The sequence below is a fragment of the Panulirus ornatus genome, chromosome 2 (assembly GCF_036320965.1).
Source record: "Panulirus ornatus isolate Po-2019 chromosome 2, ASM3632096v1, whole genome shotgun sequence".
In the NCBI taxonomy this organism is placed as follows: domain Eukaryota; kingdom Metazoa; phylum Arthropoda; class Malacostraca; order Decapoda; family Palinuridae; genus Panulirus; species Panulirus ornatus.
In genome coordinates this window covers 81644909-81668757 of record NC_092225.1, presented here as the reverse complement: position 1 = coordinate 81668757, position 23849 = coordinate 81644909, and the positions used below count along the sequence as shown (strand labels likewise).

General features: G+C 39.9%; 1 protein-coding gene across 16 annotated transcripts in view; it reads right to left on the bottom strand.

The window, feature by feature from the left end:
* Psi (P-element somatic inhibitor) overlaps positions 1-22882 on the bottom strand; it is a 487743-nt gene extending 464861 nt beyond the window's left edge. For 9 of the 16 annotated variants that reach the window (XM_071678312.1, XM_071678322.1, XM_071678305.1 and 6 more), the window contains exon 1: positions 22772-22882. In XM_071678312.1, the coding sequence (XP_071534413.1) occupies positions 22772-22855 (84 nt within the window). In that variant the 5' untranslated portion in view covers positions 22856-22882. Of the gene's footprint in view, positions 1-22345; positions 22464-22771 lie in introns of those variants that run through there. The other 7 variants (XM_071678419.1, XM_071678383.1, XM_071678435.1 and 4 more) reach the window with 5 other exon arrangements.
* Positions 22883-23849: the final 967 nt, after the last annotated feature.

Below are 23849 nucleotides of genomic sequence, written 5' to 3'. Positions count from 1 at the left end.
TTCCACACATTCTTCAACACTCCCAGAGCCTCCGCCACCTACACCACCCTGTGACTCACTTCCACTTCCATGGTTCCATCCGCTGCTAAATCCACTCTACATATCTAAAACAACTTCCTCCAGTTTTTCTCCATTCAAACTTAATTTATTTATTTATTCTATCTATTTTGCTTTGTTGCTGTCTCCCATGTTAGCGAGGTAGAGCAAGGAAACAGACAAAAGAATGGCCCAACCCACGTCCACACACGCAAATATACATACCTATACATCTTCAGATATACATATATATACACACAGACATATATATATATATACACACATGTACATAATTCATAGTCTGCCTTTACTCATTCCCATCCCCACCCGCCACACATGAAATAAAAAACCCCTCCCCCTCATGTGTGCGAGGTAGCGCTAGGAAAAGACAACAAGAGCCACATTCGTTCACACTCATTCTCTAGCTGTCATGTAATAATGCACTGAAACCACAGCTCCCTTTCCACATCCAGGCACCACAGAACTTTACATGGTTTACCCCAGACACTTCACATGTCCTGGTTCAATCCACTGACAGCACGTCGACCCCGGTATACCACATTGTTCCAATTCACTCTATTCCTTGCATGCCTTTCACCCTCCTGCATGTTATGGATATCAAAATGAACACAACCTCTCCTGTCATCTTGATAAGGATGATGAGCAAGATTGTTGTCACTGCATTATGGCAAGTGACAGGAATAGTGTCACTGGTGGCTCCACATATTCCCCCAAAAATAAACCCAAGACTACCAATTTTTGGAATTCTTTGCAGGTTTGTCATACCTTTCAACAACAAAGGAGTTACTTTTAAAAGTAATTTTTGGCCAGACTATACATGCAAAGGGTTAAAGGGAAAAATCTCGTAAACTGCCCATATTTGTTGCTGTATGGGTATTCAAATATGACACATATGTGTTTGTTTTCTTTTGCTGACTCATAGATCCACACCACTTTTCCACTTCTCCACCACAAATGAATGAATTGTACACAAGAGACATTTCACAGGACTAAGAGTTCAACATCCAGCCAATCATTACCAAATTTAATAGATACCAAGATTCTTTCCAGTGATAATTATAGTTTTCTGCAACATAAGGTATCTCTACATACTGATAAAGTGAGTATTTCAATTCAAATGACAGCAGCTCATAAAAGTAGGCTAGAGTCCCCAAGGTTAAGACATTATGCTAAAAAGTTAACCATAACTCAAGGATTTTTCAAAGTACTAATTGGTGATGCTTGTGACATAAGGCATCTCTATATACTAGTAAAGTGTAACTTAATTAAGTGAGGGAGTGTAGCAGGAATCCATAGAAGTATTTGTACCTGGTAAATATCTAGTATGGTCTTCACGAGTCATCTACCACCAAAGCCTAGGCTGATAGGTTGGTTTGTTGGTCAACCAAGCCACTGGAGACCTCAGCCCTAGGGCCTACATATATTTCAAAGCCTGGCTGGTCTGGTATAATATGTCCTGGGCACTCTCAAACCTCTCCACAGTGCATCCCAGGGTGTTTCTGATAATTGATCTTTATGTGTTGAAAAGTCTCAGATGTGGATGTTTTAAGACATTTTCTCATTATGTACAAAAGGCACATTTTAATTCCAGAGGTTGTGCTCTAAAGTTTTCTATGCCTCTGGTCCCACTAATTAGTTATTTCCAAGTGTAAATTGGAGTCAATGATCTTAATGATCTTGAGGATTTTCGTAGTCCAAGAACTTCTACATTTACACAAATGTTATGTTCTTAAAAATGATCATGTAAATCAAACCATATAAGTAATGGATATTTATGGTTTCATTACTAATAATACCAAATATTTATTTATATTTATTATACTTTGTCGCTGTCTCCCGCGTTAGTGAGGTAGCGCAAGGAAACAGACGAAAGAATGGCCCAACCCACCCACATACAAATGTATATACATACACATCCACACACGCACATATTCATACCTATACATCTCAACGTATACATATATATACACACAGACATATACATATATACACATGTACATAATTCATATTCTCCCATTATTCATTCCCGTAACCACCCCGCCACACATGAAATGAAAACCCCCTCCCCCCGCATGTGCGCGAGGTAGCGCTAGGAAAAGACAACAAAGGCCCCATTCGTTCACACTCACGAAACCACGGCTCCCTTTCCACATCCAGGCCCCAGAAAACTTTCCGTGGTTTACCCCAGACGCTTCACATGCCCTGGTTCAATCAACTGACAGCACGTCGACCCCGGTATACCACCTCATTCCAATTCACTCTATTCACCCTCCTGCATGTTCAGGCCCCGATCACACAAAATCTTTTTCATACCATCTTTCCACCTTCAATTTAGTCTCCCACTTCTCGTTCCCTCCACCTCTGACACATATATCCGCTTTGTCAATCTTTCCTCACTCATTCTCTCCATGTGATCAAACCATTTCAAAACACCCTCTTCTGCTCTCTCAACCACACTCTTTTCATTACCACACATCCCTCTTACCCTTACATTACTTACTCGATCAAACCACCTCACACCACATATTGCCCTCAAACATCTCATTTCCAGCACATCCACCCTCCTGCGCACAACTCTATCCATAGCCCATGCCTTGCAACCAAATAACATTGTTGAAACCACTATTCCTTCAAACATAGCCATTTTTGCTTTCCAAGACAATGTTCTTCCACACATTCTTCAATGCTCCCAGAACTTTTGCCCCCTCCCCACCCTATGATTCACTTCTGCTTCCATGGTTCCATCTGCTGCAAAATACACTCCCAGATATCTAAAACACTTTACTTCCTCCAGTTTTTCTCCATTCAAACTTACCTCCCAGTTGACTTGTCTCTCAACCCTACTGTACCTAATAACCTTGCTCTTGTTCACATTTACTCTCAGCTTTCTTCTTTCACACACTTAACCAAACTCAGTCACTGGCTTCTGCAGTTTCTGACATGAATCAGCCACCAGCGCTGTATCATAAGTGAACAACAACTCACTCACTTACCAAGCTCTCTCATCCACAACAGACTGCATACTCGCCCATCTTTCCAAAACTCTTGCATTCACCTCCCAAACAACCCCATCCATAAACAAATTAAACAACCATGAGGACATCACACACCCCTGGCGCAAACAAACATTCACTAAAAACCAATCACTTTCCTCTCTCCCTACACGTACACATGCCTTACATCCTCGATAAAAACTTTTCACTGCTTCTAACAACTTACCTCCCACACCATATATTCGTAATACCTTCCAAAGAGCATCTCTATCAACTCTATCATATGCCTTCTCCAGGTACATAAATGCTACACACAAAACCATTTGCTTTTCTAAGTATATCTCACATACATTTTTCAAAGAAACACCTGATCCACACATCCTCTACCACTTCAGAAACCACACTACTCTTCCCCAATCTGATGCTCTGTACATGCCTTCACCCTCCCAATCAATACCCTCCCATATAATTTCCCAGGAATACTCAACAAACTTATACCTCTGTAATTTGACCACTAAATCTTATCCCTTTTGCCTTTGTACAATGGCACTATGCAAGCATTCCACCAGTCCTCAGGGACCTCACCTTAAGTCATACATACATTAAATAACCTTACCAACCAGTCAACAATACAGTCACCCCCCTTTTTAATAAATTCCACTGCAATACCATCCAAACCTGCTGCCTTGCTGGCTTTCACCTTCTGCAAAGCTTTTACTACCACTTCTCTGTTTACTAAATCATTCTCCCTAACCCTCTCACTTTGCACACCACCTCAACCAAAACACACTATATCTGCCACTCTATCATCAAACACATTCAACAAACCTTCATAATACTCACGCTATCTCCTTCTCACATCACCACTACTTGTTATCACCTCCCCATAAGTCCCCTTCACTGCTGTTCCCATTTGTTCTCTTGTCTTACGCACTTTATTTAACTCCTTCCAAAACTTTTTATTCTCCCTAAAATTTAATGATACTCTCTCACCCCAACTCTCATTTGCCCTCTTTTTTGCCTCTTGCACCTTTTTCTTGACCTCCTGCCTCTTTCTTTTATACACCTTCCAGTCATTTGCATTATTTCTCAGCAAAAATCATCCAAATGCCTCTCTCTTCTCTTTCACTAATAATCTTACTTCTTCATCCCACCACTCACTACCCTTTCTAATCTGCCCACTTCCCACGCTTCTCATGCCACAAGCATCTTTTGCACAAGCCATCACTGCTTCCCTAAATACATCCCATTCCTCCCCCACTCTCCTTACATCCTTTGTTCTCACCAAATATCATACTAGTGAAAAAATTTGGTATAAAAGTACCAGAAAATATAAAATATAATAATATATATTTGCTCTATTCACTCCATAAGTGAACATCGTGAATAAAAGGTTTTTGACGCATTCTTCTAGAGGCTGCAACTATTATGCTGTGTTCACTGAAATCATATGAAATTATTATTCCAAGGTCTTTTACATATGTAATTTGTTTATAAAGACCCTATGTCCATCTAGTATTCTGTAGTTTTCAATTTCTCCATTTTCCCCATACCTGAATTAAAACTAATCTCCAATGAAAAGCATGTTGTTCTCAACTGCCCACCTGATAACTTCATTTATGTCTTTTTATAGACTTTCAGTGTCCTCAACTGATGTGATTTTCATACTGTACTCCTGTCCACAAAGGGTGAACCTTAACTTGCATTCATATCAACATGACACATAAAAATGAGGAACAAAAGGGATACTAGTACAGTTCCTTGGGGGACTCAGCTTTTCACTGTGGAGACACTAGATAAGGTACAATTTATAACTGTGTCAGGGTACGTTAGATATATGCTGGGGCACAAAAGTTACATTTATAAAATACTTTTGCAAAGTTTGTGTACATCACATCAGCATTTTGTTTGTCCTCTAGAGTCTTTACGATCTTATCACAGAGGTCAGTCAATTGGGAGAGGCAAGATCTTCCCACCTTGAAACAACATTGCCGTGGTTTATGTAGCCTATCAAATTACAAGTATTCAGTCAATTTGCCTCTTGAGAAAAGACTGGAGCACATTCCAAACCATAACTCATGCCACACACCTAAAATAGATTTAGTGAATATAGCTTTAACTTGTATCCAGTGTATCCATTGTAAGTACTCAGGTGGAAGCATTATCAAACAATGATTGGATTATATATTATCAAATAGGAAGTGTGTTCAGGAAAAATTTCTTATCCTGTAATATAAAACAAATTGATGGTGAAAAGAGCCATTAACATCACAAAAAAATACTGGATTAAGCAACATAAAAGTAGACAAAACATAGCAATTCACAGTATGGTATCTGCAAAAACCTTACCCTACTTCCAAAAGCATCCAAAAGCTACCCTATTCTTATATGTTATCAGAGAAACATTTAAATCTATGGTCAATTTCAATCCAAATGATGGCCATGGTTTGCATTCCTCTAAACACAAATGGCGTTCTCTTCCAATCCACTCTAGCAATTGAATCTGTTTATGATTACAGATTATTCAACACAAAACTAGAGCATTTCCAAAAATCAAAAGAAACTACGAGAACCTCATCTAACTTCTTCAAATAGCCCAAATTTACCTAAGCTTCAATACTATATTTGATATATGCAGACTTCACTTTTGTTAGCTGTATTGTGTCACAGAGTTAAATATGTGAAGCCATTCCAATACAGTCTATGCCAAAAAGACTGCAAACAAGCAAATGCTTGTAAATAGTAGTCATCATGCATTTTCAAATAATAAAGTCAAAGTAAATATCAGCTGCAAATAAAAATGTGGAAAGGGCTTTAGAGGGTTTGATGATTTCTTCAGACCTCACCAAATTCAACATTTTTTAATTCCACATTTAACATGATCTTTACAGCCTTGCCCTCCACTAAGTAAATTATTAACACAGGATAATAACGAAAAATTATCGCAATGACACATCAGCTGTCAATCTATCATGTACAAGATATAATACTTTTTCACAAGAAAAGTCTATGCTTATGCAATTCATAAGGTGGTAGTCAAGGAACACCTAACTTTTTTTTCTTTTGCTGCTGAAATAAAACCAAACTTCCAGTGTAAGCCTTATTCTACACTATTTTACATCAAACATCAAAACCATCAGAAATGTGAGTACCAGTTCCATTATCATAAAGTCACAAACACGTTAAACCCTTACAGAACAGTAAATCTTTCTATTTCGTCGGACTTCAATTCATATGCATGGAACAATGGTGGAACAAAAAGACTTAAGAGGTGTCATCAGCACACTCATGATTGTCTTGGTCTTGGTTTTCAATGTATGTTCACAACATGTTCTCTCTCCCCTAACAAATCTTTCTGTTTCTTGACAGATATGGCTAGTCCTTGTGGGGATAAAATACAGGTTACTTCAGCTATTCCAGTGTTTTCCTCTTGAAACCTATGATGCATGGCACCAACCACTGGCTACAAAAACAAAGGTATGTGTCCTCTGAAACAAAGGAAATTAAGCAATTAAAAGACCACACATATCTTATGTACCACTGCAACAAGCAAAATATACTGGTTTATCATTGATATATGCTTTACAACGATCATTACCTAATCCAACATTCTTCTGCCACTAATTTTGAGTTGCTCATGACTTAAGGTATCTCTTCGTACCGATAAAGGGTGCACATATCTAAATGACGGCAGAAAAGGGTATCCCATACAAGAATGGCTAAACTTCTTACTAGTTAAGACACTGTACCATGAGGGTAACTATAAGTCAAGGATTTTTTATGGTGCTATTTAAGTTGCCTGCGACATAAAGCATCTCTAAATACCAATAAAAAGTGCATTTCAATTTAAATAAAAACAGGAAAAGGGAACCCATATAAAGAAGGGTCGAGTCCTCACAGGATAAGACACTCTGCTATACAGGTAATTTTACGTATATCTCAGAATTTTTCTTGGTGCTAATTACAACTGCTTCTGACAAGTCATTTCTGCATTATAAAGTGTGCCTTCAAATTAAAATGGAAGTGGAAAAAGGCACCTGTAGAAATTGTAAGAAATATGGCACTAGTACGGCTAACATCCATCACAGGTTAACACATGGGTTACTTCATCTATTTCAGCACCAATCACTGGCTATAGAAATAAAGGTGTCTCCAAAACAAGGCAAGTTGGCTACTAAAAGATCGCACATATCTTTTGTATCTATTTACCTATCTTTGATGCCAGTTCCCTTCTGGAACTCCCTAAAAGGGGTGGCCACAACAATAGGGTCTCCATAACTAGTGAACTCCAGTGCAGCTTCTTAGCCTTTAGTGCTTCACCCTTAACAGGCCACTGGCATAAGGCAACTCTAGCACAGTGTTTCAAGGCTCCTACTGGCTATGTTCCTACCTACTGCTTCAACCTTTTGCTCCTACCATTTTGCCAAAAGGCAGAGCAGGTGCATAGTGCTTACCAAAAGACAATCGAGAGTTAAGCAGTCAAGCATTCTGTTGACAAAGAAAGATTGCATGTTTGTGGACAGAATGCCAGTAGTTCACATGTGGGTGAGGCAGAAAGACAGCTACCTAGCTCACAGGAGTGCAACTTGACAACCACTGAAGTACTGACTCACTATGCAGTCATCACTAACCCTCACATTACCCAGGTGGGTAGTACAGGTAATATATCTCCCTGGTTGTTGGCTGCCCAGCAACAACTACCTACATATGTTTGTACTGCTATATCATGCTAGTTACAATGCTTTTCTATCATTCATTAGGTATTACTTTAATATACTTACAACTTAACCCCAAAATCTGTCTCCTACATTATACATTAACGTGTGATTTAATACCAATAGGCAAGATACATTAAAGCCAATGAAAAATCCCCTTTCATTATTCGTATGGAAAACTGAGGACAGGCGAAGAATATAATTCCCATGGAATAATAGAGAAAGAATATTACTTTCTGATTCCTTGCATGTTGAAGTCAAATAAAAGATGCAACAGCAGGGGGGGGGTTAGAAACCCTTCTTTTCTTGTATTTCACTTTTAAAAAGATCAAATAAAAGTAGCAAAGGGGAGATATGTATTGTTATGGAACAGGAAACTGGATGATGGTCTGGCTCTAAATGATTTGGGTATGCCACTGGGGTAAAGTCTGGGGTTAGTGTAAGGGCAAGAGTAAAGTCCTTCTCATGAAAAGGGATTTGTGGGATTGTGAGAAAGATTGTAAGGAGGTAAGCCACTGACTGATGTAGGTGAAAATGAAAGTATATTAAAAGAGAGGCATGGTTATTAGTGCTTACAAACTGGTAGCAATAGGGAGAAGAATACCAGAGAGTTTATGCCAATCACTGCTGATGTCCAATATAATGGACATGCCACCTCTACAAGTTGTTTGTGAACATCCCATATGTGGGACCTCATTTTCAAAGTCTGTGCAGCCAGCCGGTTGTTAATTATCCAGAAATTCACTTATCTCATAATCTTTTAACTTTTCTGATACATGTCGCAATACTTTGTTTCCAAGTACTGATTTCAATGAGTTACCTCTCTCCTTTATTTTTCTATAAAAACACTTTCAACCTAAGGTTTTTCTACTTGTCAACCATTACGGATCATCTGAATTGTTTATCAGAAACACTAAGTTGGGAATTAGCTAAAATTCTTTCAAAAACTTAAAATCATCCATCCAGATCAAAACAATGGTAATCAAGACCACTTAGCAAATTTCCTTTCAAGCAATGTGAAGTTACCAAATGAAGCACAAAACATCTAAGTGCCCTGTAATCATCATAAAATGCAAGTGCACCAAAACAGTATATAAATGAGGTGACAACATCGTCCAGGGAAACATGTCAACACCAGCTTATTTAATGTTTACTGTTATCTTCCCAAAATGCTCACACAAGTTTTTTCTCCCCCCCTGAAAACGATGAATTTTTAACTATTTTACGAGTTGTTTTATCAAATTCAATTTACTTCTACAAAGCAATAGCTTTTTTCACTTTACCACACTGACTAACAGAAATCAGTTTCCTTGCTTAGCTTTCCCCCTCTTTACTTATTATGATTTTCACAACGGTAAGTATAGGACTGGTCCTAACTCTGTGCAAGAACTGATATCAAATCAGTCTAGTGTGGTGACAAATGGCAGTCAATGCAGGAGGGGCAATGGAGATCACTCTGACAGGCGTGTCAGCAGTTTATTGCTAAACTGTTGGGTGAACTGCTGGTATTGGTTGGCGAGGGTGGGCAAGTTCAGCAAGATGAGAACCTCTAGGTAGTTGGAGTACGATGATCCAAGGATGATTCTGCTTGCCTTCTACTACACTCTTGACAGTCCCTATGTGAAGCTGTTAGTGAGGACCAGGTTGAGTGTGGTGGTCGGGAGCTGGGGGTAACATGAGCTTAGGTAGGATGAAGATGGTATAGATACTCAACTGGCAAGATGCTTAGTGATTTCAACCAGCAATGAAGGTACAAAAGGTATGAAGATGATCTGATCATCATGATGAAATGCCTCTCCAGTTCAAATTAGTCCAGAGCAGTGTTGTTCAAACTGGGGTGCGTGTACACCTGGGGGTACGCAGCATTCTTCAAAGGGGTACATAAGATAATGAATTTTTTTCAAACTGTATCACATACAGGTCATATGGCACCTTGGACCAGTAACTTTACTGAGCATGTGTAAGTGTGCATGGGTGATTGTTTAAGACCAAAGAATAATCAAATAACCACAACACTTACGCTCCTCCCTAACGACCCCATCCATAAACAAATTAAACAACCGTAGACATCACGCACCCCTACCACAAACCAACATTCACTAGGAACCAATCACTTTCCTCTCTTCCTATTCGTACACATACCTTACATCCTTAGTAAAAACTTTCCACTGCTTTTAGCAAATTACCTCACACACCATATACTCTTTAATACCTTCTACAAAGCATCTCTATCAACTCTTTATCATAAGCCTTCTCCAGATCCATAAATGCTACATACAAATACATTTGTTTTTCTAAGTACGTCTCATACATTCCTCAAAGCAAGCACCTGATCCATACACCCTCTACCACTTCTGAAACCACACTGCTCTTCCCCAATCTGATGCTCTGTACATGCCTTGACCCTTTCAATCAATACCCTCCCATATAATTTCCCAGGAATACTCAACAAACTCGCCTTTATCCCCTTTGCCTTTGTACGTTGGCACTATGCATGCATTCCGCCAATCCTCAGGCACTTCAACATGAACCAAACATCCTCACCAACCAGTCAACAACATAGTCACCCCCTTTTTTAATATATATTTATTTATATTTGGAAAGAGGGGCAAGTATGAAGTCTGTTGTGGATGAGAGAGCTTGGGAAGTGAGTCAGTTGTTGTTCGCTGATGATACAGCGCTGGTGGCTGATTCATGTGAGAAACTGTAGAAGCTGGTGACTGAGTTTGGTAAAGTGTGTGAAAGAAGAAAGTTAAGAGTAAATGTGAATAAGAGCAAGGTTATTAGGTACAGTAGGGTTGAGGGTCAAGTCAATTGGGAGGTGAGTATGAATGGAGAAAAACTGGAGGAAGAGAAGTGTTTTAGATATCTGGGAGTGGATCTGGCAGCGGATGGAACCATGGAAGCGGAAGTGGATCATAGGGTGGGGGAGGGGGCGAAAATTCTGGGAGCCTTGAAGAATGTGTGGAAGTCGAGAACATTATCTCGGAAAGCAAAAATGGGTATGTTTGAAGGAACAGTGGTTTCAACAATGTTGTATGGTTGCGAGGCGTGGACTATGCATAGAGTTGTGCGCAGGAGGATGGATGTGCTGGAAATGAGATGTTTGAGGACAATGTGTGGTGTGAGGGGGTTTGATCGAGTAAGTAACGTAAGGGTAAGAGAGATGTGTGGAAATAAAAAGAGCGTGGTTGAGAGAGCAGAAGAGGGTGTTTTGAAATGGTTTGGTCACATGGAGAGAATGAGTGAGGAAAGATTGACAAAGAGGATATATATGTCGGAGGTGGAGGGAACGAGGAGAAGTGGGAGACCAAATTGGAGGTGGAAAGATGGAGTGAAAAAGATTTTGTGCGATCGGGGCCTGAACATGCAGGAGGGTGAAAGGAGGGCAAGGAATAGAGTGAATTGGAGCGATGTGGTATACCGGGGTTGACGTGCTGTCAGTGGATTGAATCAAGGCATGTGAAGCGTCTGGGGTAAACCATGGAAAGCTGTGTAGGTATGTATATTTGCGTGTGTGGACGTATGTACATACATGTGTATGGGGGTGGGTTGGGCCATTTCTTTCGTCTGTTTCCTTGCTCTACCTCGCAAACGCGGGAGACAGCGACAAAGAAAAAAAAAAATATATATATATATATTGTAGGTTATATGGTAGGGCATGCTCACATACACTATTTACGTGTTGTACAGTTAGATTCTCTAACGTGCTATCTGCTGGTTGCATGAACTTACGAGAAATAACCAGTGGAGACCCTGTTGCTCCAATGTGAGACGAAGGGTATTCGATTACATAATATATATATATATATATATATATATATATATATATATATATATATACCATCCTGGGGATAGGGGACAAAGAATACTTCCCACGTATTCCCTGCGTGTCGTAAAAGGCGACTAAAAGGGGAGGGAGCGGGGGGCTGGAAATCCTCCCCTCTCGTTTTTTTTTTAATTTTCCAAAAGAAGGAACAGAGAATTGGGCCAGGTGAGGGTATTCCCTCAAAGGCCCAGGCCTCTGTTCTTAACGCTACCTCGCTAATGCGGGAAATGGCGAACAGTTTGAAAGAAAAAAGAAAAAAAATATACCATCCCTGGGGATAGGGGGGAAAGAACACTTCCCATGTATTCCCTGCCTGTCGTAGAAGGCGACTAATAGGGGAGGGAGCTGGAGGCTGGAAATCCTCCCCACTCGTTTTTTTTTTAATTTTCCAAAAGAAGGAACAGAGAAGGGGCCAGGTGAGGATATTCCCTCTAAGGCCCAGTCCTCTGTTCTTAACGCTACCTTGCTAACGCGGGAAATGGTGAATAGTATGAAAATATATATATATATATATATCCCTGGGGTTAGGGGAGAAAGAATACTTCCCACGCATTCCCTGCGTGTCGTAGAAGGCGACTAAAAGGGGAGGGAGCGGGTGGCTGGAAATCCCCCCCTCTCTTTTTTTTTTTCCAAGAGAAGGAACAGAGAAGGGGGCCAGGTTAGGATGTTCCCTCAAAGGCCCAGTCCTCTGTTCTTAACGCTACCTCGCTAACGCGGGAAATGGCGAATAGTTTGAAAAAAAAAAAAAAAATATATATATATATATATATATATATATATATATATATATATATATATATATATATATATATCATAGAGTTGATAGAGATGCTCTGTGGAAGGTATTAAGAATATATGGTGTGGGAGGCAAGTTGTTAGAAGCAGTGAAAAGTTTTTATCGAGGATGTAAGGCATGTGTACGTGTAGGAAGAGAGGAAAGTGATTGGTTCTCAGTGAATGTAGGTTTGCGGCAGGGGTGTGTGATGTCTCCATGGTTGTTTAATTTGTTTATGGATGGGGTTGTTAGGGAGGTGAATGCAAGAGTTTTGGAAAGAGGGGCAAGTATGAAGTCTGTTGTGGATGAGAAAGCTTGGGAATGAGTCAGTTGTTGTTTGCTCATGATACAGCGCTGGTGGCTGATTCATGCGAGAAACTGCAGAGGCTGGTGACTGAGTTTGGTAAAGTGTGTGAAAGAAGAAAGTTAAGAGTAAATGTGAATAAGAGCAAGGTTATTAGGTACAGTAGGGTTGAGGGTCAAGTCAATTGGGAGGTAAGTTTGAATGGAGAAAAACTGGAGGAAGTAAAGTGTTTTAGATATCTGGGAGTGGATCTGGCAGCGGATGGAACCATGGAAGCGGAAGTGGATCATAGGATGGGGGAGGGGGCGAAAATCCTGGGAGCCTTGAGGAATGTGTGGAAGTCGAGAACATTATCTCGGAAAGCAAAAATGGCTATGTTTGAAGGAATAGTGGTTCCAACAATGTTGTATGGTTGCGAGGCGTGGGCTATGGATAGAGTTGTGCGCAGGAGGGTGGATGTGCTGGAAATGAGATGTTTGAGGACAATGTGTGGTGTGAGGTGGTTTGATCGAGTAAGTAACGTAAGGGTAAGAGAGATGTGTGGAAATAAAAAGAGCGTGGTTGAGAGAGAGCAGAAGAGGGTGTTTTGAAATGGTTTGGGCACATGGAGAGAATGAGTGAGGAAAGATTGACAAAGAGGATATATGTGTCAGAGGTGGAGGGAGCAAGGAGAAGAGGGAGACCAAATTGGAGGTGGAAAGATGAAGTGAAAAAGATTTTGTGTGATCGGGGCCTGAACATGCAGGAGGGTGAAAGGAGGGCAAGGAATAGAGTGAATTGGAGCGATGTGGTATACCGGGGTTGACGTGCTGTCAGTGGATTGAATCAAGGCATGTGAAGCGTCTGGGGTAAACCATGGAAAGCTGTGTAGGTATGTATATTTGTGTGTGTGGACATATGTATATACATGTGTATGGGGGGGGGGGGGTTGGGCCATTTCTTTCGTCTGTTTCCTTGCGCTACCTCGCAAACGCGGGAGACAGCGACAAAGTATAAATAAAAAAAAAAAAAAAATATATATATATATGTTGGGGTGAAGAGGGTGGTGAGAGTAAGTGAGCTTGGGAAGGAGACTTGTGTGAGGAAGTACCAGGAGAGACTGAGTACAGAGTGGAAAAAGGTGAGAACAATGGAAGTAAGGGGAGTGGGGGAGGAATGGAATGTATTTAGGGAATCAGTGATGGATTGCGCAAAAGAAGCTTGTGGTATGACGAGTGGGAGGTGGGTTGATTAGAAAGGGTAGTGAGTGGTGGGATGAAGAAGTAAGATTATTAGTGAAAGAGAAGAGAGAGGCATTTGGACGATTTTTACAGGGAAAAAATGCAATTGAGTGGGAGATGTATAAAAGAAAGAGACAGGAGGTCAAGAGAGAGGTGCAAGAGGTGAAAAAGAGGGCAAATGAGAGTTGGGGTGAGAGAGTATCATTAAATTTTAGGGAGAATAAAAAGATGTTCTGGAAGGAGGTAAATAAAGTGCGTAAGACAAGGGAGCAAATGGGAACTTCAGTGAAGGGCGCAAATGGGGAGGTGATAACAAGTAGTGGTGATGTGAGAAGGAGATGGAGTGAGTATTTTGAAGGTTTGTTGAATGTGTTTGATGACAGTGGCAGATATAGGGTGTTTTGGTCGAGGTGGTGTGCAAAGTGAGAGGGTTAGGGAAAATGATTTGGTAAACAGAGAAGAGGTAGTAAAAGCTTTGCGGAAGATGAAAACCGGCAAGGCAGCAGGTTTGGATGGTATTGCAGTGGAATTTGTTAAAAAAGGGGGTGACTGTATTATTAACTGGTTGGTAAGGTTATTTAATGTATGTATGACTCATGGTGAGGTGCCTGAGGATTGGCGGAATGCGTGCATAGTGCCATTGTACAAAGGCAAAGGGGATAAGAGTGAGTGCTCAAATTACAGAGGTATAAGTTTGTTGAGTATTCCTGGTAAATTATATGGGAGGGTATTGATTGAGAGGGTGAAGGCATGTACAGAGCATCAGATTGGGGAAGAGCAGTGTGGTTTCAGAAGTGGTAGAGGATGCGTGGATCAGGTGTTTGCTTTGAAGAATGTATGTGAGAAATACATAGAAAAGCAAATGGATTTGTATGTAGCATTTATGGATCTGGAGAGGGCATATGATAGAGTTGATAGAGATGCTCTGTGGAAGGTATTAAGAATAAATGGTGTGGGAGGCAAGTTGTTAGAAGCAGTGAAAAGTTTTTATCGAGGATGTAAGGCATGTGTACGTGTAGGAAGAGAGGAAAGTGATTGGTTCTCAGTGAATGTAGGTTTGCTGCAGGGGTGTGTGATGTCTCCTGTGGTTGTTTAATTTGTTTATGGATGGGGTTGTTAGGGAGGTGAATGCAAGAGTTTTGGAAAGAGGGGCAAGTATGAAGTCTGTTGGGGATGAGAGAGCTTGGGTAGTGAGTCAGTTGTTGTTCGCTGATGATACAGTGCTGGTGGCTGATTCATGTGAGAAACTGCAGAAGCTGGTGGCTGAGTTGGGTAAAGTGTGTGAAAGAAGAAAGTTAAGAGTAAATGTGAATAAGAGCAAGGTAATTAGGTATAGTAGGGTTGAGGGTCAAGTCAATTGGGAGGTGAGTTTGAATGGAGAAAGGCTGGAGGAAGTGAAGTGTTTTAGATATCTGGGAGTGGATCTGGCAGCGGATGGAGCCATGGAAGCGGAAGTGGATCATAGGGTGGGGGAGGGGGCGAAAATTCTGGGGGCCTTGAAGAATGTGTGGAAGTCGAGAACATTATCTCGGAAAGCAAAAATGGGTATGTTTGAAGGAATGGTGGTTCCAACAATGTTGTATGGTTGCGAGGCGTGGGCTGTGGATAGAGTTGTGCGCAGGAGGATGGATGTGCTGGAAATGAGGTGTTTGAGGACAGTGTGTGGTGTGAGGTGGTTTGATCGAGTGAGTAACGTAAGGGTGAGAGAGATGTGTGGAAATAAAAAGAGCGTGGTTGAGAGAGCAGAAGAGGGTGTTTTGAAGTGGTTTGGGCACATGGAGAGAATGAGTGAGGAAAGATTGACCAAGAGGATATATGTGTCGGAGGTGGAGGGAACGAGGAGAAGAGGGAGACCAAATTGGAGGTGGAAAGATGGAGTGAAAAAGATTTTGTGTGATCGGGGCCTGAACATGCAGGAGGGTGAAAGGAGGGCAAGGAATAGAGTGAATTGGAGCGATGTGGTATACCGGGGTTGACGTGCTGTCAGTGGATTGAATCAAGGCATGTGAAGCGTCTGGGGTAAACCATGGAAAGCTGTGTAGGTATGTGTATTTGCGTGTGTGGACGTATGTATATACCTGTGTATGGGGGGGTTGGGCCATTTCTTTCGTCTGTTTCCTTGCGCTACCTCTCAAACGCGGGAGACAGCGACAAAGTATATTAATAAAAAAAATATATATCCCTGGGGTTAGGGGAGAAAGAATACTTCCCACGTATTCCCTGCGTGTTGTAGAAGGCGACTAAAAGGGGAGGGAGCGGGTGGCTGGAAATCCTCCCCTCTCGTTTTTTTTTTTCCAAAAGAAGGAACAGAGAAGGGGGCCAGGTGAGGATGTGCCATCAAAGGCCCAGTCCTCTGTTCTTAACGCTACCTCGCTAACGCGGGAAATGGCGAATAGTTTGAAAAAAAAAAAAATATATATATATATATATATATATATATATATATATATATATATATATATATATGTGAGAACATTATCTCGGAAAGCAAAAATGGGTATGTTTGAAGGAATAGTGGTTCCAACAATGTTGTATGGTTGCGAGGTGTGGGCTATGGATAGAGTTGTGTGCAGGAGGGTGGATGTGCTGGAAATGAGATGTTTGAGGACAATGTGTGGTGTGAGGTGGTTTGATCAAGTAAGTAATATAAGGGTAAGAGAGATGTGTGGAAATAAAAAGAGCGTGGTTGAGAGAGCAGAAGAGGGTGTTTTGAAATGGTTTGGGCACATGGAGAGAATGAGTGAGGAAAGATTGACCAAGAGGATATATGTGTCGGAGGTGGAGGGAACGAGGAGAAGTGGGAGACCAAATTGGAGGTGGAAAGATGGAGTGAAAAAGATTTTGTGTGATCGGGGCCTGAACATACAGGAGGGTGAGAGGCGGGCAAGGAATAGAGTGAATTGGATAGATGTGGTATACCGGGGTTGACGTGCTGTCAGTGGATTGAATCAGGGCATGTGAAGCGTCTGGGGTAAACCATGGAAAGTTGTGTGGGGCCTGGATGTGGAAAGGGAGCTGTCGTTTCGGGCATTATTGCATGACAGCTGGAGACTGAGTGTGAACGAATGGGGCCTTTGTTGTCTTTTCCTAGTGCTACCTCGCACACATGAGGGGGGAAGGGGATGGTATTCCATGTGTGGCGAGGTGGCGATGGGAATGAATAGGGGCAGGCAGTGTGAATTGTGTGCATGTGTATATATGTATGTGTATATATATGTGTACATTGAGATGTATAGGTATGTATATTTGCGTGTGTGGGCGTGTATGTATATACATGTGTGTGGGGGTGGGTTGGGCCTTTCTTTCATCTGTTTCCTTGCGCTACCTCGCAAACGCGGGAGACAGCGACAAAGCAAAATAAATATATGAAATAAAAAATATATATATATATATATATATATATATATAGGGGAGAAAGAATACTTCCCACGTATTCCCTGCGTGTCGTAGAAGGCGACTAAAAGGGGAGGGAGCGGGTGGCTGGAAATCCTCCCCTCTCGTTTTTTTTTTTTTTTTTTTTTTCCCCCCAAAAGAAGGAACAGAGAGGGGGGCCAGGTGAGGATTTTCCCCTCTGAGGCCCGGTCCTCTGTTCTTGGCGCTACCTCGCAAATGCGGGAAATGGCGAATCGTATGAAAAAAAAAAAAAAAAAATATATATATATACATATATATATATATATATATATATATATATATATATATATATATATATATACATGTGTGTGTGTGTGTGTGTGTGTGAAAAGTGGAGAGAATGAGAAGTGAGAGACCAAATTGGAGGTGGAAGGATAGTGACAAAGATTTTGAGCGATCGGGGCCTGAACATACTGGAGGGTAAAAGGCATTCAAGGAATAGAGTGAATTGGAATGATGTGGTATACCGAGGTCGACGTGCTGTCAGTGGATTGAACCAGGGCATGTGAAGCATCTGGGGTAAACCATGAAAAGTGTTGTGGGGCCTAGATGTGGAAAGGGAGCTGTTGTTTCAATGCATTACACATGACAGCTAAAGACGGAGTATGAAGGAATGTGGCCTTTGTTGTCTTTTCCTAGCACTACTTCGTGCGGGTGTGGGGGAGGGGGTGCCATTTCATGTGTGGCGGGGTGGCGACAGGAATGGATGAAGGAGCAAGTATAAGTACATGTGTACATAAATGTATGTCAGTGTATGTATATGTATGTATACGTTGAAATGTACAGGTATGTATATGTGCATGTGTGGGCGTTTATGTATATACTTGTGTATGTGGGTGGGTTGGGCCATTCTTTCATCTGTTTCCTTGTGCTACCTCAATAACATGGGAGACAGTGACAAAGTATGATAAAAGAAAAAATATATATATTTATAAGTAGTAGCAGGTGCAGACTGTGCTAATGAAAAAACAACAAAGTACCACCCTGCATGACGTTAACACAAGAGAGGGCAGCCTTTACTAACATCTTAGCACAACACTTTCAAAAATGTTTGTAATTTTCCCTTGGTAAGTTGAGGACGATATCATGTTTCTTGGTATTCATATTTCTTAACAATCCCTCACTCATTAGAAAAAAATATCAATAAGGTTGAAAAACAACCACTCTAAGAAACCCATGAAGTATGGCACTGCTTCAGTGGGTTGGCAATTGTACAACAAATGAATAAAAATATGCAAAAAGAGCAATGAACTCTAAATCCATTGAGAAATTATACTGGTCAACTCGGTCTTCAACATGATTTCAAGTGCATTTCACCAAATCTCAGCAATCCTCTTCAATCATGGTGGTAATCACTATTAGAAGTTTAGAGACACAAGGTAACTTTTTTCTTTAAAAGTTGACACTAATAAAAAAAAAAGTTCCCTACAGAATGACACTATTATTCAAATAATATAGGTCTTAAACTTAAAAAGAGTAGGAACAACAAAGTGGTTTAAATGGATTGGAGCATCCAATAGTATTTGGAATCTGTTTCTTGAGGGGGTAAAATAATTCTATACCAATTATATTCCCATATAATCAATATTAAAAATTTGTGACTGATGAGATTCTCAGTCTTTCATAGCATTTCATTGTGGTGGGGAATTAAATGATTCTACAACTTTTGAACTTTAGCACTTATATATGTTAGTTTCACTGCTTTTGGCAAATCAGATAATATGATATAAACAGTGCCCACATTGTAGTGCTGAAAAATATTCAAGTAAGAAAATCTTTGCTTTACCACAAAGAAAAGATTCGTTGCTTTCATGAGCTTCTCATCAATGATGGAAAGTTGTACAAGCATGTTCTCTTTGTCTTTAACCCTTTTACACAGGTTGTAATCACTCTCTCCAAAATTACAAAGAGAATATTGTTCTACAGAATCTGAGCAAGCACCAAGTGGCATGTCTTGGGTTGTCCACAGGACTGTTGTCTAAGATTCCAAAATTACTTTGGGATGCAGGTGTCTCGCCGGTTTTAATTGAAAGATTCTGAAGAAAGTAGTACCAATAAATTCCTTGCACTTAACAGCTGGCATAGTCTTTTCCCTAATGATTTTCCTCTAATTCAATGCACTGCCCACTTTCTGGTGAAAAAATTGGCTCCCTTTTCTGATGAATTGCCCTTACTGACTTATCAGTATCAATTAAAATTTAACGCCCCAAATTCAAGGCAAGGCTGATCCATTGATAATACACTTAATAGGCACCAGGTGAGCCATTCTAGACTTACTACCCTAGCAATCTTATCCCAACCATCCTACTGACAAAGTAATAGCAGTGCTGGTAAGCAATTCATACTTCACAATTTTATCTTTTATGGTAATTCATCAATCTATGGATAAACATGTTCTGACAGATTCTGTTGAAAGTGGTACAACTGGATTCCTTTCAAACACTCAATTTGATAAATCATGTGGGATCTCAAGTGCAGTTCCTCATGCTTAAACAATTTCTAAGTTCTCATGAAGTAGTCTGGCTTTGCAACATGGATACTGTAGGACAAAAGCACTCTGTCTGTGCAAATGAGATAAAAAAATCCACTGGTACCACTTATGTCTAAGTATATCAAGAAGTATACAAAGAGGAGGGTGTCAACAAGTCATTTTCGGAAGACATCAAAAAATTGACCATTACACAGACATGACATCACATCTATATGGCACCTGTTTAGATACTAAAGAACTTTATCCATGTTGCAAATCAATGTACAAACAAAATGAAATTGTAATAAAACAAAAAAGCTTGCCTCGGGTCTGGAAATGCATAATTTCCAATATTAATGGTGCACTCCAAAGGATGCTTCCATGCATCGTAAAATTTGAATCATAGGAAGTTCAGATCTCCTGAGGGATCAAATTATTGTTTAAGGTTCTATCACATATGGGATCAGATTCTAATATTTCTACAGACATCTTGACTCTGTTTACCTTTAGAACCAAATGATTCATAGTGCAGTTAAGTGGAATATATGTTCTTCATAAGGAAAGAATTTCACCAGTAACAGCAACTACTAAATCAGGCATGTTATCTTTTCATATTCATTGACAATTTACATTAATCATTATCTAATCGCACATTTTTCCCTCTCCCTCAAAACCCTACTACTGACGAGTTAATATAAAGATTGGTAAAAGGTCGTAAAAGGTGAATCCCACAAAAAAATCATACTTTACAACGGCAACAACTCCATAAGAGTTGAAAAGTGAACACGTGCCTCAAAAATATGCATCTGCTAACGGATGAATTAATGACTTTGACAAAAGTGGTATCAATTCCGTACACTAAAGGTTGGCGCAACCTTTTACCCACCAATATTCTCTAATTCAAGGCCTACCCACTTTGCGAGGACAATTTGGGAAGTAAGAGGGGCTACAGATATAAAAAATAATAAGCATAGAAAATCCACCAGAATCCACTTTCATTAAAATCTATCAACTAGGACAAAAGCAGGCAATTTTCAGTTAACGGACACAAATGTTCTACTTGATGGATATCAATGAAAATGGTATCACTAGATTCCTTATAATTAAGATGATATGGTGTGGAATTATAGTCGTAACATCTCCAACTACAACAATTCAAAGTTCTCATAAAGTGGGTATGGCTATGAAACAAAAAGATCGTGGTGTAAAAAACTATATATCAACAGCTGAGAGAATAAAGAATCAAATGGTATAACTCTTCTCAAGGTCTATGGCCTAAATTATAAACAGGTAGGATGCCCACTACATTCCAACATCATTTTCAAATGTCCTCACATACAGCATAAGGACATTAGAAAAGTAATTGTCCTGTGGACAGTAGATGCCAAACATTCATCTGGCACTAGGTCAAATTTGACAGAGCTTTATCTGCGTTGTAAGTCAATAAACAAATTAACTAAAACTAATACCAAAAAATTTGCCTGTAGGGTCTACAGATCCCAATTTCTTTTACAATTAATTCTTTGCAAAGAATGCTCCCATATATTGTGAAATATGAATATGTTGTGCTAATTCGTTAGGTGAACTCAAATATCTAAAAAGATTCAAGGACTGAATTAATGCTTATGAGTTCTGTCCCACAAAGGGTCAGATTCCTATATCTCTAGAGACATCTGAACTCACTATTTATCATACACTATTTATCTTACAAATCATCTGAGAACATTCTAATACTAAAATTTCACTTTCAAAGTGAGAAGGTTTTACAAGTTTATCCTTAATATTTTATATCATTCAGCTTCTGTTGCAACATTTTTCCTCTCCCTTATAACCCTACCATTGACGAATATCAGGCGAGTTTTAATGAAAAGGAAAGTTCTACACTTCAACAACTTTAGTGGCAATGATTCTACACTACTAAAATTAACATCATAATCCTAAATAATGCACATCTACCCTCAGACAATTACCCACAAATGTCCACCAATACATTACCCCTTGAAGCCTAACTTGTTACTAAATAAATATATATAAAAATTCAAAGGAAAAATTATCTATTCGTGACACACTTTGAGGGAACACTGTAAGAGCCTGTCAGGTTACTGCTCCAGCAGTCCTGAACCCATCATTGCACTGGCACAAGAGCAATTTAAGGAAATCATTCTTAAATATCATTTTCATATCAAAACAAAATTTACAGAGTAGCCATTTCCGAAAACTAGCTTGAATGTGGAGGTAAACAAAAGTTACCAGTTCTCGTTACTTATGGAGTTGATTAGCTCCATCGACTCCCAGAGATGTGATGGTCAAACCATGTCTATTACGCCATCCTTTTGAGATCTTTTCATTGGTTTACGAAACCGATTCAGCGAATACTGATCTACATGTCCTTTAGATTTGCGAACTATCAGAGTTTTAAACTTCTCTTGAAATACTGGGATCCACTTCGTGGACCAGTATCTCGTACATTGTTTGAAAATTGGTATAAAAAAAATCATTTACAAATTTCAACAGCCTTCTAATCACACTCCAGCAACCCACTAATCCAATCCTCCTACATCAACCCACCCCTTAAGCTTTCTCCTTGTGATCTTTTTCCTTGAAATTAGCGGATATGGGAGGCCATGCGCCAGAACGAAAATGTACACCACGCGGCGGCAGCCATTACCACACCGGCTTCATGTTTACAGTGTTGTGACGTCACGCACCAGCAAATCTATCGCCCATACAATTCCCGCCAAAGGAACCCATGATCCAAAAATTGCTAACGTGTACCAGGCCTGGAGATCCATGCTTTGCTACTTACGGAAACACTATATTCAGCTTCAAAATATTGGCCGGAAAATCGATTGAAATTCCACCGCAACTATGAACTTTCTTTTCAAGTTAGAGGGAACACACAACAAACATGCACTTCTCCAACTACCTTCCCATACCTATGTACTAAACATAACCTCACAAAATTCTTGAACATAGAATGTTTATGATAAATACCTGTCTAGCACGCTGAACTGCGTCGGCAAAAGCGGAACTTTGGGCAAAATTACTCGTATTTGGTCCTGCTGCTGCTGCCATCATGGCCGACGGCGCTTGCCTGTAACTTGTTTGGGTAAACAGAAACTGTTTTAAAAGGAAAACACTTACCCTATTCTTTAATAGATATGAAAGTAAAACTTTGGCCAACGATTAGAAATTATGGTAATCAATTCTCTCATAATACAGTTTATATGAAATATCTATATTGATAGGTGATGATACATTAGTGAAACATTTTACATTACCTGATGATAGGATGTTCCAGTACGATTTTACGCTTTAGAGAAAACGGTAGACAAGAAAGCACAAACTATAGTAGTATATACTTTCGTAGCATTATGTGATGGATAAAAACGGAGTCATCACCTTATTACAATATAATTAATGAATACTGCTTGCAAGACAAGAACTATGCCTGGATAGCTACGGATAGAAAATATCTTATATGACATACTACCCAGGTAATACAGATGATTAAGCAATTCTGAGGCAAAACATGTCTTCGCAACTCATAAATATACATTGACTCACACGCAGTTCTAAGGCAATCGGCAAAGTTGTCCCCAATAACTGGAATGTAGTCCATGTTATATTAGTATATAGAGACCAAATCTGTGGAACGGTTACCTTTCAACACTGGAACTTATGAGCAGGTCTCCAACATTGGTTTTGATTTATATAATTGACAGTTACAGGTCCCCAGGATGCTAGTAGCAATCAGAATTAATGCTTCCATCATGAAGCCCCTATATTATCCATATGGATTTCAAGATAATGCCTTCTGAAGCTTCCTGAACTTAGAACAATGGTCACTACAACAGATACTGAAGACTTAGTAATTACAGTAATTACAAAACCTTTAGACAGATTCTTTCGTTACTGGCAAACATATCAAAGTTTCCAGGCCCACGTGAGTAAACGAGATTATCTGTAGTGAAAGTACTGGTGCTGGATTATAAATACATTCGAAATGTACCAGGTTGTAACACACTCACACAGTGACCAAAGTTACAAAGACGAGAAGAACCGTGTGTTG